This window comes from Lutjanus erythropterus, chromosome 7, assembly GCF_056507025.1.
Source record: "Lutjanus erythropterus isolate fLutEry1 chromosome 7, fLutEry1.hap2, whole genome shotgun sequence".
Classification (NCBI taxonomy): domain Eukaryota; kingdom Metazoa; phylum Chordata; class Actinopteri; order Lutjaniformes; family Lutjanidae; genus Lutjanus; species Lutjanus erythropterus.
The window spans coordinates 39507703-39527586 of record NC_139323.1 but is presented as its reverse complement, the minus strand read 5'-3'; the positions used below and the strand labels follow the sequence as shown (position 1 = coordinate 39527586).

The 19884-nt window shown below is 38.7% G+C and overlaps 1 protein-coding gene across 1 annotated transcript in view; it reads right to left on the bottom strand.

Annotated features, from left to right (window-relative positions):
* Window positions 1–5767: 5767 nt before the first annotated feature.
* swt1 (SWT1 RNA endoribonuclease homolog) overlaps window positions 5768–19884 on the bottom strand; it is a 30086-nt gene continuing 15969 nt past the window's right edge. The window contains exons 15-17 of the mRNA XM_084723734.1: window positions 15139–15205; window positions 14921–14988; window positions 5768–6461 (exon numbers count right to left, since the gene is read on the bottom strand). Of these exons, the coding sequence (XP_084579860.1) occupies window positions 6362–6461; window positions 14921–14988; window positions 15139–15205 (235 nt within the window). The 3' untranslated portion in view covers window positions 5768–6361. The remainder of the gene's footprint in view (window positions 6462–14920; window positions 14989–15138; window positions 15206–19884) is intronic.

The following is a 19884-nucleotide window of genomic DNA, read 5'->3' as shown; positions in this document are numbered from 1 at the left end:
TGTAGCATCAGGAGAAAAACACAAAATACAGCATAGCTAACCTGCCAGTATGCTATGTTTTTAAAGAAGAAATGAAAAAAGACAGTTGTGAGAACATAAAACCAGTGATCTGTTGATCTCTACAAATCAAGGCTCAGTAGTTTAACGACCGCCAACAGTGCTGGAAAAAAAAAAAAAAAGCTCAAATCGAACTTTAACCTGGAGGTCAAATCGTGGATATGGAGAATTGTGACGTTGAAGACACTTTAATTTAAATTTAATGTTGTGTTTTCAAGGTTTGAAAAGATTTTGGATAAAGTGCTCCAAAATTGTTGCATTACTTTCAAAATAAAACGACTACCTGACTGAATAATTAAAACTAAATAAATTTGATATTGGCACAGTCAGGTTATAAAGAAGGCCAAGTCTACATCAGTTGTAATTTTAATTTGCCACTTCTGGTTGAATTCCATCATGAAACAATTTTGGTTGTTTATAGCACAACAACATGATTTAATGTGAGAATAAATAATTTTGAGTAAAAGTATATAAATATGTAAATTACCACAGACTGGAAAAGCTTGAAAATGCACCTTTAAAAGTGCTTGAATTTGACTTTGGATATGAACTCTGTCTACTTTTAACCGCAGCGGCCTCAACAAGAGTCTTGTGGCAGGACACTTGAGGCGACTAAGTGACGTAAAGAGTCACATGAATTCTGATAGGGCTGCTCACACTGAGGTCACACGGTAAAAAAACACAGATCTGTATCTGATTTAAGAGCAAATATGAAAGTGGCCTGAATCAGAGTTGAAAAGATCAGATTCCATGTGACTTGTGTTGTTCAGACTGACAAGAAAAAAACAGATCTGACTCATTAATGAGCTAAAAATTCTGATTCTGGCCTTCGCCTGCAGTTTGAACATTGCCAAAGATCAGCTGCTCAACCAGGTGCTACAAATCCCAACAGCTGACCCTAAATTTAGACTTTACGGCCACCTCATCTCCCCTTGCCCTGCTCTTTGCATCGAGTAATTACTGTGTCCTGGTCACTGCTGTCTAAGCTTTCATCGCCACCATATTCCTCAGGGACTCCCGCACTAAGCCAGGTTTTTTTCTGCTCCTCTAAGTGTCTTTTAGGGGAGATTATACTAAGCTGGCTAACAGACCTCAGCAGGAAGGGACGACGACAGTCACTCTGGGCGAGCGTTGAAAGAGGACCAGCTGAGCTGGCTGCATCTGCATGACCTCAGACATCACAGACTGCCAGTCAGAGTTTATTAAATCCCCACCCTGCACTCATTCACAAGTCTGATAATCTCTGCTGACACACCTGATAGTCACAAAAAACACCCGGCATCTGGTCCACGTGCCACAGGGACACAGAGTCTGTCCTCTCTTGTCTTGCCACGCATTCTCCCTCCCACAGTTAGTGTGGATTTATAAAAAACCCTCTGAAGGCAGAGACTGAATCAAAAATGTAGAAATAACAATAATAAAAAAAAAAGATTGTAAAATAAGTTACATTCTTAAAAACTCTTATAATGCCTTAAATACACATTTACTGAAAAAAAAAGTCTAAATAGTCCTAAATTCTGTTTTGAAAGGTCTTAATTTTTTTATTAAATGCAGTAATCATGGTCTAACGTTCATTTTAAGTGCAAAATGTCTGTACATTTAATCTTTGGCAAAATCAACAAGCTGTAAAAAGTGAAGTGATCATCAGTCCAACCTGCAGGAGGAAGTTAACTAGATTCATTATGACAACAGACTGCAGGCTAAATGAGACACGGCGGCATCTACCTCTTTATTTAAAGCTACTACAAAATCTGTCTTAAATGTAATTAAACAGAGGCATTACACATATTTGTTAAATACTCTATTCTGATTGGTCAACAGACTGTTGCTATGGACACCGTTCTGATCATAGACTGGAGGAGCAATATAGTAATTTTTAAACCCATAAAATCATGTTTGAATCAATACTTTGTATCAAATTTCTTACTTTTTTTTTTTTTTTTTAGATAAGTAGCCACGTAGTGAGCAGGTTAATGTACAGTGAGCAGGTCATTACTGTGAGATAAACCCTGACATGAAGAGCACATCCTTTATGTTTAACCTCGCTGACAGATACAGACACTCTGATTTAGGATTCTCCCTGTTTATATATTTCACAATTTCCAGCACTGCCAACCAAATTTAGACGAAAGCATCCTGAAAACAGAAGTGTAAGAGGAGATAAACTGTTCCTCTTCTGTGGGAAATGAAGGTAATTTCCATCACAGCAGCAAACAAGGATAAAGGCTGCCTCACATCAGCCGAGCCTCTGCAGAGACAGAGGGTTCCTCTGAGTGAAGGTGACTTCCTCTGGCAGAGACTGTTCTGGCATGAAACTGGTTTAAATTTAGAAATGAAGCGTGCGTTTTAAATTCACTGCACAGTTTTCTAAATGATTAGGTGGGGTTTGTATGACGCAGGAGATACATCTGGAACAAAAAGTCAATATCAGAGTCCGAGATTACAACCGGACGAAATGTCCAACAGCAGCTGCGTCTGCAAAGCGTCTGACTCTGGAATGATGTAATGAGACAGGAAGTTCCCTCGTTATCCGTCCCCTCCCCTCCTCCTTCCAACACCTGCTCCTGCGTGACGTCTGATGCTTTAGCCTCTCTGTGTGTCGCAGCAGCAGGTGTAATCTCTGTCTGGCGTCACCTGCGCTCTAATCTCCTTAGTCACCACACACACACACACACACACACACACACACACACACACACACACACACACACACACACACACACGATGCAGCCACATGCACTCACACCCCGGCTCTCCGTCACAGCACACGCAGACTGCCCCAAAAACTGCAGGAAATACCACAAGAAATGTGATCGGACGAGATTACTGAGGCTGATTTCTACTCAGAGATCAGTGGAAGCAAAAGTCTCAAACAAGATATGGCTGCAAAAGATTTAATTTCTTGCAAATATTAAACTTAAACATAAAATATATTTTTCTTATCAACTTATTTACATTTTTATTTAAAAAAAACAACTGAAACAATGCAAGCTGAAAACTTAGGTTCACTGGTTTTCCATTAAAATATTGTTCCTTATTGTGCGACACAACCTCGGTCAACAAAAGCTTTGGATTTAGAAAAAACAGCAGCTTCTCACCGGGACAAAAAATCATGATTTCAAAAAACAAAAAGCTCAAATGATAGTCAGGCACATTTTCGTCTGATTAAAAAGGGGGATGTCAAACAAAACTGTCAGGCTTTATTGCTTTGTTTTATTCTCTTTGCTACATTTGCTGTGGAAAGTCTAAAGTGTGGTTTGTGACTTTTTTTTTGTTACCAAAAAAACAAAAAACAAAAAAAAAACAATGTCAGCTATTGAATTCTGTATTTTTCCTGCAGACTTTTCTCTTTTTTGTGGATAAGACATCCATTGTTAGCCTTGGAAGACTCAAGACTAACCACCGTTAGTCACAAAACGTTATTCATTTCCATTTATTTTTTTAATCACAGACACTGGAGAGGAACCGGAGCCGCAGAGACACCTGGTCTAAACAACTGTCCCACTGGACTCTCTTTATAGGAATAGTTCAACATTTTAGGACATAAGCTTATTTGTTCTCTTGGCAAAATTTAGATGAGAGATAGCTGCCTCTTACATGTCTGTACGGTAAATATGGAGACAGTTAGCTTAGCTTAGCATAAAGACTATAAACAGGGGTAAGTTTGCTACAGCTCTGCCCAAAGGAAACAAAATCCTCCTACCAGCACCTTTAAAACTCACTAATTAACATGTTAGATATTGTTTATTTTAGTCAGAGTTTTTGGGTTCATGCCGGCCTATTTTCTTGCGACCTGTGAACTCAGCACTCCACACAGAACGGTGAGTCATCCACAAAGCATTCCCCGCGCAAACTTTAGGAGAAAAATCAAAACATATATTTTTCTACCTGCCAACCAGCAGGCTGCATCTTCAGAGACATTTTCGTGAACTCACAGACGTCTATTTTCAGCCTGGAATGATTCATTTTTCACTCTAAGGCCAAACATATAAATCTTACATTAACACAGACCGTGCCGCCTCACTTCCTACTTCGTATTCACCAGAAGCGTCTGGAAATTTAAACTTTCTGTAGAAATGTGAACTTAACTGTTAGTTCTGCCCTGGGAAGACATTTTATCTGTCCAGGCAAACAGAGGACGTCTGTGGGGTCACAAAATGTCTCAACAACATTTTTGTTTTCCCCTCAGTTTTGCACGGGGAACAGTAACTGACAGAGTAACTTAAAGGAGCAGTGCGTAAGATTTAGTGTCACTTCACTCTCCCCTACCAAGCGTTTGTTAGAGCTGGCGCAATATTTCCGACAAAGTACCTCAATGACTGTTGGTGCTTTCGCAGAATATTAACACAGTGATATTCTTGTTAATAGTTAATAGTAATATGGATATAATGAGTAAGTGGTTAACAAATTGACAGACCTATGAAGAACCTGTGGTGGCCGTGAAACAAAACATTAAAGGTCCGACTGAGAGCCGGTGTTTGGTTTGTCTGTTCAGGACTTCTTCAGAAATATGACAGACTCCTCTGTAGATATAAACAGTTCATTCTGAACTATTCTTATTTTCAGGTGATTACACTCTAATGAAAACATACTTAGATTAGTTCCTGCTTGTTTCACCAATCACGTATGTCTCAATGAACCAAATCAATGTTTCATTATTTACTATTTTTTCTATTTTTATTTTACTGAAAAAATCACAAGGTGTGTCTGTTTTGAGTTGGAGCTCAAAAAAGATTTTTTTTTTTGTGGAATACCCCCCAGGTGCACTTCTTCATTTACAAACAAAGCATATTTTGTTGGAATTTTTGTAATCCTGAGCCTCTTCAGTGACATTACGAAAAACACGAAGAACACAAAATCCTGGCGGGACTAATTATTTTCCATTTCTTCCACATTCTGCTAATAAATTCCCATAAATCTTCCACACTGGACCTGTAAGGAGGGCTGAGGCGACCTGGAGTTTCCACTGGTTGCCAGGCAACTTCACAGTGACAACAAGACTCCAGGGAGACTGAAAAGAAGGACGGGTTGTTACATCACTAACCGACACTACTGCCAGTTCTACCCAGGTCCATGGTGCATGCATGGAGAAGCAGACCAACAGCAAATAAATAAATGTGCACATTTGTCAGTGTGTCATTCCCTGAGGTGCGTTCTTTCATTTTTCAGAGGCATTTCTTCATCACAGGTCGTACAACACAGATTTTCAGTCTGCTTCTCCATGAATCCCCCACAGGCTTCAGCAGAGCTGGCAGAAAACTCTGGCACCAAGCGGAGCATATAATGTTCTATAGTGATGTAATGTTCCTTCCTTTTTTTTTTTTCAAGTTTCCTTAGAAGACTCCAGGAAGTCACTGTGTCCAGCCAAGAAATATTTCACACACACACAAAAAAAAAAGACACTGACACCATAAAAACCAGAGGTAGTCATTTTTACAGTTTGGTTTGTGTTACTCGGTGAGCTGGTAGGAAGATTTATTGACATTTGGGCAGAGTCATGCTTTCCCTTAACTTCCAGCCTTTATGCTAAGCTAAGCACCTCCGCGCTCAGAGTGGCAGTGTCCCTCTCATCTAAATCTTCCCTTAAACCCAGTGAAAAGCTTCGGTAAACTTTCTTTAAACTGAAGCTTTTGGTGAAGCTGTCGATCATAAATGGAACACGACTTTTAAATAGGGTCTGGGGTAGAAAAATAGTGATCAGACATTAAAATATAATGAACGGTAATGTAATCACAGTGGGCCAGCTGCACATCACACATTCATAAGGTCCAAACTGTCACTGAATAAATATCCAAAATTCCACTTTCACACACTTTAACAACAAACCGTGTTTCAAAAGCAAATATAAAATTTTAAATAGTAATAATGAAAATCAACCTTATTTGATCACTTTTAAGAAAATAATGTAATTCTCCATGTGCATAAATGTTTATAGACTTAGCAAACATATATAAAAAGCCCTTTAAGGGGTGAAAAATGAGAAATCACTGCTCAACTGTGATTTGGCAGGAGATCTGAGATGTGAAGTAGCTGAAAGTACACAGGAGAACATTAGGATGGTACCTGTGTTCTGGAAAACATCCAGATGCAGAAGAAGGAAGTAAACTCTGTAAACTTCAGAATGATGGAGAACATCCATTCATTCAGGGACACAGAACAACAAGAAACATTTGCACAAATAAAAAAAAAGGTAAACAGTCTGAGCAGACGTCCATTTGACTTACGGTGTTTACTTCAAGTAATTAGTTTGTTCAGTCATCTGTTTGGCTGATGTGGAGACTCCCCGGTTCTGGTCCGGTCTGGACTACGAGGTAAAGCTGACGTGTTGACTTGTTGTCCCGACACAACGATCCAGGGCTCCTTTTAACTCCATTAACTGGTTCCCTCCAACTCTCAGCTTCTCCCTGGGAACACGAGTAAAGAGATGAATGAGATATTGACATTTCTGCCACAGAGTTCTGAACAGAGAAATTTCTGTATCTGTGTCTTTTGCAGTGCTCTTTAAATAGATTTAACGTGGGTGGGGTTCAGGTGGACAGTTGTGGGTTTGTTTTGGGGTAAAATATTCTATAAACACACTGTGTGACCACATCACTTCAGTATTACTTTGCCAAAGCGTCTCAAAATGTCAGATTTTATTGTAACTGTGGATGAGTGGCTGAACGAGACGGAGGAAAAAGATAAAAAAAAAAGAAAAGAAAAGAAAGGAGACGCCAACAGACAATGAGGTCATGTATCATCTGCCAGAACACGAATGGCCAGAAATACAAAATGATGTCATTCAATGAATACACAAATAACTGCAAATATGCCAGTGAAAGAAAAATGTTTTCCTCCTTGCCCGAGCAGGTAATAATTAAACATATAGTTTGTTTTTTCCAGAGCAGATGATGGAAGTAGCAAGCATTTCTATCATCCTGGAGTTTAGTCAGGTGTTGTCAGAAGATGTGGCCAAAACTCAAACTATGTATTTGTGCAGTTTGAGAGCAAAACAGTGTTGCTGTTTTTTTGGGGGGTTTTTTTTGAAGGTACCTCAAGTTTCCTAAAAAAAAGACGCAGGAGTGCCACAACAAAAGCCGACAACATCCTGCCTGCATGGCAGGTGAGAGAGCTGCAAACAACCTGTCCTCTGGGAACTCGCCACGAGCGCTGAAGAAAGTCAGGTGATCACAAAACAAAAACAAAACAAAACAAGCTAGTTACCACCAGCAAGTGAAAAACTCCACACTAATGTTGAACCTAAGCTTTTCCACAGGAAACTTGTGTTAAGCACAACGTCTCAGATATGACTTCATATTGTGCACATTTTAGTTTTTAGTTTTTTGGTGAAGTCATTTCTGCTGTCCTGTTTAGGGTTTTGACCAAGACCAACGCCTTTTGGTTCAGTTTACATAATCTGGTTTTAACCTCAGGAATCCATTTGTAGCAGCAAAAAAACAAAAAAATCTCAAAACAAATGATCTAGTGGAGAATTACACAACTTCACATCATAGTATGTGGATGAACCCGGGTGACTCTACACAGGCTTCTTGATGAGTGAACTTTCTATGTGCTGATCATGTTCAGCACAGAATGTCCATGGCAGACAAAAGAGCCTCTGTGGACGCTGCAGCTTCCAGAAGCCCTCGCCCTCAATGGCAGCTTTTTGCGCACGCATTTCTGCAGCTGAATTACATTTTTCTGGTTACAACAGCACATACATCCATGCAGCTGCAAATGCACAAACAAAACACGCGACCAGTCTTGACCGTGAGCACAAACACACACACAAACTGGTCGCCACAGTCTTGGCAACTGCTGCTTAGCAGCGGAGACACTGAGGAAGCTTGTTGCTTGTTTGTTTCCTCCTCAGCTTTGTTTCCATTGGAGCGTTACGTAACCGCCGGGGGAGAGAAGGAGGAAAGAAAGGGCAGAATTTGCTGGCTGTTGACACCTTCTGTTTTCACCCTAAATCCATCCATCATCATCGCTCCTTCATCTAACAGTGCAGCTGTGTGTCAAGGCTGTTATAGTTAACTAAAACTACTACACTAAAAACTGAAACCAAGTGTGACAAATACAGCCTAGATAGTATAGTATAGTATAGTATAGATGTATATGTATTAAATATACAGGAAATGTCTTCAGTTAAATCAGTGTCTTCAAATATTTAAGGAAGCATGTAGTGTAATAGTGTAAGAAATAAAAATGAAACCTGTGTGAAAGCAGAAATCCCCCTCGCAGAGAATATATTGTCTTGGAATTTAATATGAGCAAAGACAGGATGGATAAAAATATAACTGAAGGCTAACCGGCTAACATTAGCCACGCTACGTCTGCTGTTGACTTAGCAGCATAAATGAGAGAAGACCCGAAAATATTTATTGCAATATATATAATAAAGAGTTCTTTCTCCATCTCTCTATCAGCTGAGGCGTCCATGTCCTGAAAAATGCCGAAGAGCCCTGATTTATGTTGACTAATGATCAAGTTTGTTATGATTTCTTGAGGAATTGTGATCAATTTATAATTCTGTGTTGGTCTTACTCTGTTTGAAAGGATAGTAATTTGTTTCTCTTCCTGTGTGCTTAATTGTTCATTTAACAAGATGAGCTGTTTTGTTGTGTGTTGTGTGTATAGTGTGTGTAAGTGTGTATGATTGTATGCGTCGTAGACCCCTGGAAGAATAGATCATTCTTCTGCTGGTGCTAATGGGAATCCTAATAAAGTAAAGTAAAAGTGAAGTTAAGTTTTAGTTGTTGTCAGTTTGGTCAAATCTCTCAACACAACATGGCTGAGAGACACTGGTGCACCTTCATGAGACATCCTCAGTCTTTCCCCACATATTATTATAAACAATGAATTCAGAAACTAATAAAAACTCATCTAAAACTCAACATTTTTAAACAGTAAAAACTAAAGTGAAACATGCAAACCCTTACTGGAAACTGAAGTGAAACTAAACTGAACTGAAAACAAAAAATAAAAATGAAATTAAAATAAAAACTAATGCAAGAGACAAAACCCTACCTGCTGTGAATTAAAAATGTATTAACCAATAAAATATGTTTTCTGCGTCTCTGTAGTCCACAGGTTTTCTCATGGTTTGCTCTGGATGACATTTTTAGTCTAGAAATGTCAGTAACTGATCCTTGTTTGATGTGGGTTTGAGCCAACTGTTGAATAAAGACAGATGGACAAAAGCAGATGTTTTGAGCGAGCGCCTTGTTGTTTTATTATTCTGTTCGTTCAAACTGTTTGTGCTTCACGCATTAATGTTTCACTGAACTAATTTGCCACTAGAATTGTTTATAAGACTTAAAATGAGGGAAAAAACAAAGTTCACTGCCCTAAATCTGCTGCATGTTTAACCTGTGAGAATCACATGTTGTGTGACCCACTGTCCTCTCCTGTCCGCCACAGATGATCTGGTTTTGCTTTCCAGCGTGTTCGGTGGACAGAGGGACGGTGTGAGAGGCTTCCTGTCTGTCGATGTGTTTACATTGACAACTGTGGACTCATTAGGGAGACAAACCGGTCATGCAGAGCTCTTGCGTGTAGAATATCTGAATGTAGTCACATGAAGATGGTGACGCACATGAATGGCGCTCAATGTCACTGACCCAGATCCACAACGTATACACAAAGAGGAGAGCTGTGCGGCCTCTGTGCGTTATGTAACAGCCTGGATGTGTTGACAGGTGATAACGGACATTCCCAGGAGACGAGAACGATTTACGCTGAACTGATGATGGAACCACATGATATGTCGAGATGACATAACCGATTTCCTCAAGCCAATCGTGTTATGTGTAAGAAAAAGCCCCCCGTTGCAGTCGCTCCCCTACCCAACTGAGTTGCCTCTGTGGACACATGGATCATCTCCATGGCAACCAACTCAGTGTCAGAAAAAAATAGAATAATAGGCAAAAATGTGCACCTTTTATGAAAGATTATTGATTGGCTGTCTGGAAATATCTGGACTGAAACTGTTAAAATCATAAATAAATAAGTAAACAGGTAAATAATTGACTCTCTCTTAATTCTCATTTATATTTAATTTCCCATTTAATTATTCAATATAGTCATTTTTAAATTCATCTGTGCACTCTGATCAGCCAACAGGCGACAAGTTGACCGCATGACAAACTTTCAGTGACAACCCCCTCATTTCCATAATGACGCAGAGACGCATCGAGAAAATACGAAGATAAATAAGTTTTGGGGAAATAAACAGGTGAGAAAATGCAAAAGGACACGTAAATGAATAAATTAATTAACAGAAAAAAATTACATGGGAAAGTCAACAAATAGGCAAATTAAGAAGGAAAATATGTGCAGTCTTGCACATGCTTTGAAATGTTTTCTTCAACACCGATCACACTGTGGTGGCTTTTGCGTTGAAATGTTGTTGCACATTTAATAATGTGGTTTAGGTAAAACTAAGGCTCCATTCCATTCAAAAAGAAAACATTGACCTTAAGAGAGTTACTCAGTCTTACTGAACAGCTTACGTAGGAATGTCAGTTAATGATAACAAGGTGGGAGAGGGTTTACTTATGAAATGTTTGATGTATAAAAATTTACAAGGGCTTTTTGGTGCAGTCAGTGTGTAGATGGTAAAACAGTATTATACCTCAGTATTATTAGGGAATACAGGATGAAACAAAAGCTTTTTTCCAACACAGCTATAATCCATTTTTCTTTTAAATCGAATGATCTGTCTTATCAAAAACAAAGCGGCTTCTCTCCAGTGAATGAAAAGAAGAGAAAATTAACTTAATGTAAGGCTTTAGGCTTCATTTGTTTCAGCTGTGTGCTGTTCGCTGTGGGCTGGTTAGTTTTATCAACCAGCAGAACAGGACCATGTTTCCCTCTGGTCATTCTGTTTGACGGAGTTACATAAAACTAATGTGCAAATATTATGATTGAAGATAATGCTGAAAGGGGTGACCGCTGTGGATAAGGAGGCGGTGTTTAAGGTTGTTTGTCTGAGTCAGTGACTTATGTAAGAAATGATATGCAAGCTAAACACTGAGCGTGAATTCACATAATGTCAGGGAAAGTTGATACGTTACAACAGAGGCACCTATCAGCTGTGATAAGTGACGTCTAAGCTACGTCGTATTACAAGCCATCATGCAGTGTCTGGAGTATTGCAATGCATGTAATATGTTTACTTTGGAAGTATGTATATACACATAAAACATATTTGCACAGACATGAGATTCGGCTAAATGTGAGCTTGTTCATATTGTTTTCCTTTTCTTGGTTTTATAATTTTTCTTTTCAATTATTTACATGGCTGAAGAACATGATCACATGGCGCGGAGCACAAAAAGGACGTACAATAATAACTGAGGCATGGCACACGGCGTGACTAAAGTACAGCAATGGTCCTTAAACAGAGGAAGGACATTCTTCAAAAAAGCACATAGTTAACAAATAACTTTTGGCTTATCTGACTGCAATAACAAACTTAATTAAAACACAGATGGATGGTTTAAGTAATACTTTTCTCTATAATTCATTAAGCTCACATTCTTACAGTCCATCCAGTCGTTTCTTGTGTTTAAATCATACATAAATATCACATGATGTCAAGCTCCTGATCTCACTTTGCCACTTTTGCATGAACTGATCTTCCAGCCTCTGTTCAACAGTTTATGCTAATTCGTTATTCAAAGTTCGTGTGAGCCAGAGGTTCGACAAACCACAGTCATCCAGCATCCCCTTTTAGATGGGTGCATATATATATATATTTATAGACACACACAGGTGCTGAGAACTGAGACATTCAACACTCTCACGCAAATAACTCCACTTGTTGTTTCCAGACAATACCAGGAAGCACCACATGTGCGAGAGATGCAAGGCTGTGTATATTTAAATATTTCATAAACCTGAATGTGTCTGAAGGCAAACCGAGGTGAAAAAATTGGAAAACAAATGTGTTTTTTTGTTCCGCTCACTCTCTCTCTCTCTTAAAAAAACAGAATGACTTATGCAAACACACAAACGCATGAATGTCTTTCTTTCCCAACAACATCAGTTGCAAACCATTTATCAGACTGCACAACATTACGCTTCTCATTCTGTGAGCGACACATTTTTTTTTAATCTGACATTTCTAAAATCTCAAACCTACTCTGGAAGCTTTATCTGCTGTTGAGGCCCACTTGTGCTGACAGCTGCCTGTCGATGAGCGAACACGCTCCTGGAAAGGGCCTCCCTAAGGCCTTATATAACTCATGACATCATACCACCACACTGAGCACAGAAATCAAATATTTAACACCACGGGTAATGCACTCGCTGAGTAAAGACTGACATCACTTCACGGTGAATGTAACAAATAAAATATTTATAATCACAACACAGTCAGATTAACCATATCTTTCAGCGGCGATCTGGTGTAACAAAAGCCGGGATGATGCGACCGCTAAGTGCCCGCAAAGCTCTTCCACGAAGTGACACAGCAGATGTTGTCTTTAATACTAAATAAAACCTTGCTTTAATCTGACTGGACTTCCTGACAATAATCATTGTCAGTATACAGTAAGAACAAGGACTAATTCAGAATTATTCATTTCATGTGTACGTATTAAAGAATAACTGACTAAAAGAGTGAGGTTTTCGATTAGTGGAAGTCAATGTCTTCTATAGACAGTCAGGCGGGGGCATTAAAGAGGACCAAGATAATAACCGGAAAACAAATAATCTGTTGAATACATAGAACTGAAGCTTGTTTCCATGGCAGCCGCTGGGTTCAACCTGCAGTCATTAATGCAGCAGCAATTTAGCACCAGAAGCACATCATGATGGACCTGCGCTGACGGGGGTCAGTGATACTGTTCATCCCTTCACGTCCATTTGAGGACTGTGGGTATAAAATTAAAGGCAGGTGCCAAAAATTCTAAGCCAGCGTGGCTATTTACACCCACATGGCAGGGACAAACCGTGATCGTTTCCTGACTCTGACCAAGCAGTTTTGTCGCCTACACCAAAACAAACTATGATGGAAAAGTGAAAATATTAATAAGTCAACTAAATCGGGAGACTTTGTCGCTCTTTATAGCCAAACTAAGAGGTTGGGTGTAAATAGACATATAGCTGCTGAGTGACTACTGTCCACTGGGTGAAAATAGACACTCTGAAAATGTTGCCATTGACACAAAAATGCCATGTAAGGAAATATTTATATCAATTTGTTTGGATTAATTCTTACTTCTCTATAAAATGTAAAAAAAAAATGTGAACAGGAAATTAACTTTTTATAATGTGAACATTGCCACTGACAGATAAATGTTCAAATTCACCAGCCACTGAAAAGCAAATCATCATTTTGTGTTTGAAATCTTCTGACACTTTCATATTTTAGCAGCATTCATCAGGTGTCTGGTGCGATTTCCAACCAAGAGTCCAAGTTCATGAAAGTCTGGATGCCTTTTCTGATTTACTTTGATAAAATAACCAATGTGACAAACTGGGACACCTCTTGACTTGAGTCTGGAACAAAATATGCGAGTACTTTTATATGTACTTTTGGAGAAGCTGTTTGTTTGTGTTTCAAACTGTTATAAGGGACTTGTCCTTATTTTGTTTAAAAAAAAAATACATGTAGTATATTAGCAGATAGTGTCAGTCAGCATCAGTTACAGCTGTTAACCAATCCAGAAAACATCGGCTGCAGCTTAAGCAAACATAGTGCATAGATGATGTTAAACCTTGTCATATTACAAGTGACGAGCAGAAGAAAGCAGCCAAGAATAAGCAGGGTAAGTAGGATAACTGTGTATTTGTATGCTTGTGTTAATATTTAATCTTAAGAGGGTAAAGATAATCTTAGAGGAGGCGTGAATGTAAAGCCTGTGTTACATGAGCGAGTGAGAGAAAGGTCAGAGGTTACTCTGTAGTCATGAATTCAGTCCCTAAGGCAGCTCTTCTTTTTCTCAGGATGTGTACAAATCCCACCTCCTTCCAACGGATCACGCACAACTTAAACATACATACATATACAGGCCTCAGGTTAAAGGAAACTGTTTAAATAGAAGTGACCCATAACTCTTTTTACAGCTGTTTCTCTACTTTATGAGCTTTTCTGGGAGTCTGTGTACTGTTTAATCTCTGAGGCTCAAATAAAGTCATCTAAACAAATATTTATCTCTGGTTCACGCTGACATTTAACACAGCATGAACTCAGGAATCCTGATCCTACAAGACAATGTGTGTGTGATTATGTGTCATTGGATCCAGGCAACTGCATGCGAGCATCGCGATCCCATTATAAACCAGCCTCGTAGATTACAAAGGCACAAAGATCTATTGAGCATTCCTTTAAGGAAATATGTTGATAATGAGTGTCACAATTGCTTGAAATTGTTGGCATGGTCACCGCTATTGTGAGAGCTCTGCTGGGGAGATGTATGAGGAGGGCTGTTATGACAGAGTAACGGCCACGACGCTGGAAAAACAACACACATACCTGCCTGGGCACGCTGCAACAAAGAGCGCAAGAATTCAGAGAACCTGAGGGTGTTTGATTGCGTTATCTGGTCAGAGGGAAGTGGGTGTGAGACGAATACAACAAACTGAGTGGGTACAAGTCAAATCAAGGCAATGCTGGATTTACTTCGCTAGTTTTAATGCGCTTAACCTCCAGTGGAATGTGAATAAAATTTATTCTAGGCTTGTCCTGGATGTTAAAACGTACTTAATCCCCGTCATACATAATAATTAAGACTGGTGAGATTCCAACTGTAGTGACTGTGTGAGTTAAATTAAATTAAATCCATCTGATTTATGCTCTGCATCAACAATATGCAATTAATTTTTTAATGTGTGTGTGTGTGTGTGTGTGTGTGTGTGTGTGCGTGTGTCCCACCTGTAGTCCTGTTGTGAGAAACAATCAAGAAGGTCTTTGGCTGTCAGTCTGGAGTCCACGTTAACAATCTGAAACACAAAGCACATGAGCTGAGCTAAAAATAAACAGGTCAAGGTGGCTTCAACGCGACAAAGACAGCTGCCGCAGAAAAAGGTCAGATTACTTTAATTAATGACACTCGTCTAATTCTGCAGCAATAAGTGTGAAACGGCTCCAACCTTATTAGAGTGGATGACGCCGAGCAGAGTTTGGACTTCTTCTAAACCAGGGGCGGACGACAAGACACTGGGACGAACAAAAACACACATTTCAGAGGAGACGTCTGTTAAATGTGAAGCTGGAAAATCTTAGACATTTTAATTAAAACTAAATAACCTGTTTTCCCCAAGGTAAGGCCATTTAAAAAGTAAATTTAAAGGCACTATGTGGAATTTTCAGAACATCCTTGTTATTAATGACACTGATGGCCTTTAAGTGAACTGTAGTCAGCAGTCTGTTGCTTCTGCTTGCACATGCTGGCACTTCGTAGGCACAATCGAGCATCCTGTGCATCAGCCAGAACAGAGACTGGACACACACGAGACCGAACGTGATTGATCTTTATTTAATCAGGATTAAAAGGCTCATTCAGATTAATAATCTCTTCTTCAAGAGCGTCCTGGCCAACACAGGCAGAATTATGAGATATCATAACTTTTTTCAACTTTCAAAACATCACCTTACAGATGTTCCTGCCTCCAAGTAACTCAGATTCACTTTAAAAGTGTTCAATGAGACCAGCTCCGGAAGATTTAGGTGATTTTGAAGCCACAGGAGCAGAATACTTAAAGTTTCTCCCAGTTTAGTATTGACTTTGGGGACAGATAGGAGAAATAAGTTCTTGAAGCGAATATAATAACTTGCCATGCTTTTTTGTGGGATGTAGATTTGTAGATAAGAAGAAAGCCAAGAACAGCCTGATTAATAAATATATCCCAGTGATTAAGATGCTGTATGTATAAAACATGCCCGTAGTCCAGCACAGACATAAAGGGGGCAGCAGTAAGTCTCTTTTTGGCCTCATAAGAAAATCAGGACTACTGAAATAAAAATACAAGTTCAGCTTTTTTTTAACCAGTTGCTGAAAGTGAGACAACCATCCATGTTGATCGATGAGGTTTGTAAAGTTTGGCTCATCTTGTGGTGGGTGCTGGTCGTTTGTTGATGTTAGCAGACCCCAATTTTAAGCTAACGTCAGCTAGTGTTGCACACTGTTGGCGCTGTAGTGGAGCTGAAGAGAAACAAGGCACCTGGGAGGCTGCATAATCATCTCATCCTTCCTGGAAAAACCATCCTGACTCCAAGTAATCCTTTACATCAGTGTTCCCCAACCCTGGTCCTCAGGGACCACTGTCCTGCATGTTTTAGATGTTTCCCTGCTCCAACACACCTGATTCACATGATCAGCTCGTCATCAGGCCTCTGCAGAAGCCTGACAACAGCCTGATCATTTGAATCAGGTGTGTTGGAGCAGAGAAACATCTAACCAGGGTTAGGGAACACTGCTTTACATAGAAATCAATCCACAGGCAACTGAGAAAGTCAGGAAAGGTCTATTTTTATAAGTCATATAGTCTGTTTACACATTGGTAATATAAAGCAATTAACACAAATTGCTTTGCATAGTGCTTTTAATTAAGTGCAATAAAGATTACTTAAAATTCTTCCCCTTCCTGATCCAAATTTCTTTCAGGCATGCATAGCAATCTTAGAGGATTTTAGTTTATATGCTATCTTTTGGCACACATTTAGTCTGGACACACTGAGAGCTGCAAACAAATGAATACACAGCAACTGAATGTCTTCTTTATCCGTTCATCCATCCATCATGCACCCAAGTGAAATGCACACACACAAACACAAGTACAAACCAGTGTCAATAACTTTATTATAGATACAGAGGGCTACCCTGAAGGTTTAGGGGAAAAACACACAAAGTAACAGACAAAAAGAGAGCAAGTGTTGTCAGTAAAGGAGTGAAGAACAGGGAATCCAAAATGGTAATTTGAGCAGAGTCCTAAATTATCCAGATCTAGTGTCCACAGAATGAGGAAAACGAAGGAGAGGGAGACAGAAAGAGAGATGGCCTGTATCGAGTGAGTCATAGCTCTGCTCAAACATGTGAAAATGAGTCTGACTGTCTCCTAGGCAACTGTACTCCAGAAGCCCAATACACACATGCATGTGTGTAGATAAGAGCACAAGTGCAAGGATGCATGCGCACACACACACACGCACGCACGCATGCACACACACAGTGTGAACAAAGATTCCTGCAGATAGACACAACCGTAGCTTTGCACTAAAAATCTTATAGTCATTTAAAGTTTCAAATTCTTCTTTAAGAAGGTGGCCTATATGCAATCAAGTGTGATATAACTGCTGGTGAGCTGTGCTGCATCGTCTTTTAAGTTTTTTTCTTTAAATAGACACCAAATGCTGCAAGAAGGCCAGGTAGAGAGAAAAAAAATATTTGTAGAATCGCAGGATTTGGCTTTCGATTTGATTCGATTCAAAACTGAAAGCTAATCCTACTGATAATTTGATAGTGGTGTTACTTCTGTTTTTAATTATCATTTATGCTCTGAGGTCTTTAACAACATATATAAGTTTTTAACCCAAAGTGAAGTCAGATTTACTTGTGTAGCACATATTACTATTACAGCTGTACCTTACAATTATTTTCATTATCTGCCAATCATTTCCTAAAGAAATGCTCCTCACAATTTCCCAGAGAACAAAGTGATGTCAGACCAACAGTCTAAAACCCAAAGACTTGTCATTACAAAACACAGAAAAGGGGCACGTCCTTACATTGAAGAAGCTGGAACCTGCATAAGTTTGATATTTTTGTTTTGAAAAATGACAGGAATGATTAATCCATTATCAGAATCGTAAATCAAAACCAATTTTCTTTCGACTGACTAATCAATTAATTGTTGCAACACTAAATACAACACAAATGAACTCAATGTGCTTCACACCGAAGGGGAAATCCACCCACACATAAATGTGCAACTCTCACCCAGAAAAACAATGCTCAAAAGCAGATCGACAGAACTGAGAAAAATGAGACACACACACACACACACACACACACACACACACACACACACACACACACACACACAGTAACTACAAGCCTGAGAAAAAAACAAGATCTGCAAAAAAAGAAAAACCAAACCTATTTTTGAGAGAGGATGCAGTTGTGGCAGAACGTGTCACAAGGTTTTTGTGCAGTAAACATCTGCACCATCACTTTGATCAGCGTCAGTCTGCACACATGCAGCTCCACAAAACAAAAACATGATCATTATTACAAATAACCGAGTGACTTTCTGAGGACGCAGCTCGTCCTCCAGGTGGACAAAGTTTTACTTTCCATTATCAGTTCATTTTACTATTTTTACTGATTTATTTCAACTTCATTGTCCTACATATTCTAATTGTGATAATTTTAGTATTTTAATGTGCACTTCCATATGCTTTGCACTTTTGTCTGCTCTCAATGCTCTTTTAAATATTATTTTATCAAAACTCTATCTAAAGTATATGAAACCATATCTCACATATAGTATATGTTACCTTTTTACTTAAATTTTACATGACTTAATTCTGTTATACAAATTTTACTTATTAATATATGAACTTCTTGCTCTATGTATGGGCCTGGGGCTCCTTTACGTGCTCCAATGTTCCTAATTCTGTATTCTAAGGGGGGTGGGATATTGTGGGTTTCTGGTTTTTAACTGTTGTTCTGTAAATCTCTTAATATGGAAAGCATTTTGTGCATAAGCTTGAAAAGTCCTATATAAATAAAACATACACATTTCAGATACACTGAAACATGCAGTAATCAAGTAGCACTAAATCAGTCATAAACTGTATGGAAAAAACAAACAGAGGAGCTACAGAGGTGCAGAGGGTTGAAGAGGTAATAAAGTGCACTTGGGACAAACACTTAGGAGTTTAGTGTGTTATGATTTGAGGAGCCTGTTTTGTCCTTTTTATTGCTACTGAGCTGAGAAAACACTGTGGATCATTTTACTTTCCTTCTCATGTTATTACAGAGATAAATATCTAAAAACAAAACAACATTTATTCACCTAGGAAGCCATGTTGAGATAAAATCTCTTTTAGAAGTGAGACTTAGCCAAGCGACATCATAAAGATAACAACAGCAACAACAACAATGCAACACATTAACATGGTAGCCATGTGCTTATTAGTTAAGTGAACTAACTGCAGCTAGATGTGACCACATCCATTATTTTTACTTTAAAATAATTTTAACAGATTTAAAGATGCTGAAATCTGAGCTTAATCTGCAAATCATTCCAGGACTGTGTCCAGGATTGGGGAGTAACAGATTACAAGTGATCAGATTATAGTTACATTTAGTAAAAACAGGTGAATACTTAGCAGGATTACAAATTTAAGACTCCTTAAAATAAAAACAATACACTGTCATGTGCACACACAACACGACGCCACTCTGATCTGGATTACAGTTCACAATTCTTCATTATCATGACCTCTAGTGAAAAAAAATACTTTCAACAGGGGACATATTCTGTTCTTAAAATAGAAAAGAGAAAAAATATCACAGTACAGTGAAGTTCTGCCTTCAGGTGTGAAAATGCTGTCATCATGTAAGAACTCAACATCTTATTTAAATAAATATTAAATGCTACAGGTAGAATCAATCTCCATTGTTAGCTACATAGAAATCCAGTTATTTAGCTAACAATACTACGACTGAAAAAATATTTTTGGACTGTAGGTGTGTGTGTAAAAACAGCAGAATGAGTTTATTGCTGTATATTTGAAGTTTGAATGTGAAGTAAAAAACATATATTACATATTTGGTACTGAGAGAATCCAAAAGTAATGGAAAGTAATCAGGTTATGTTACTTTAATATTG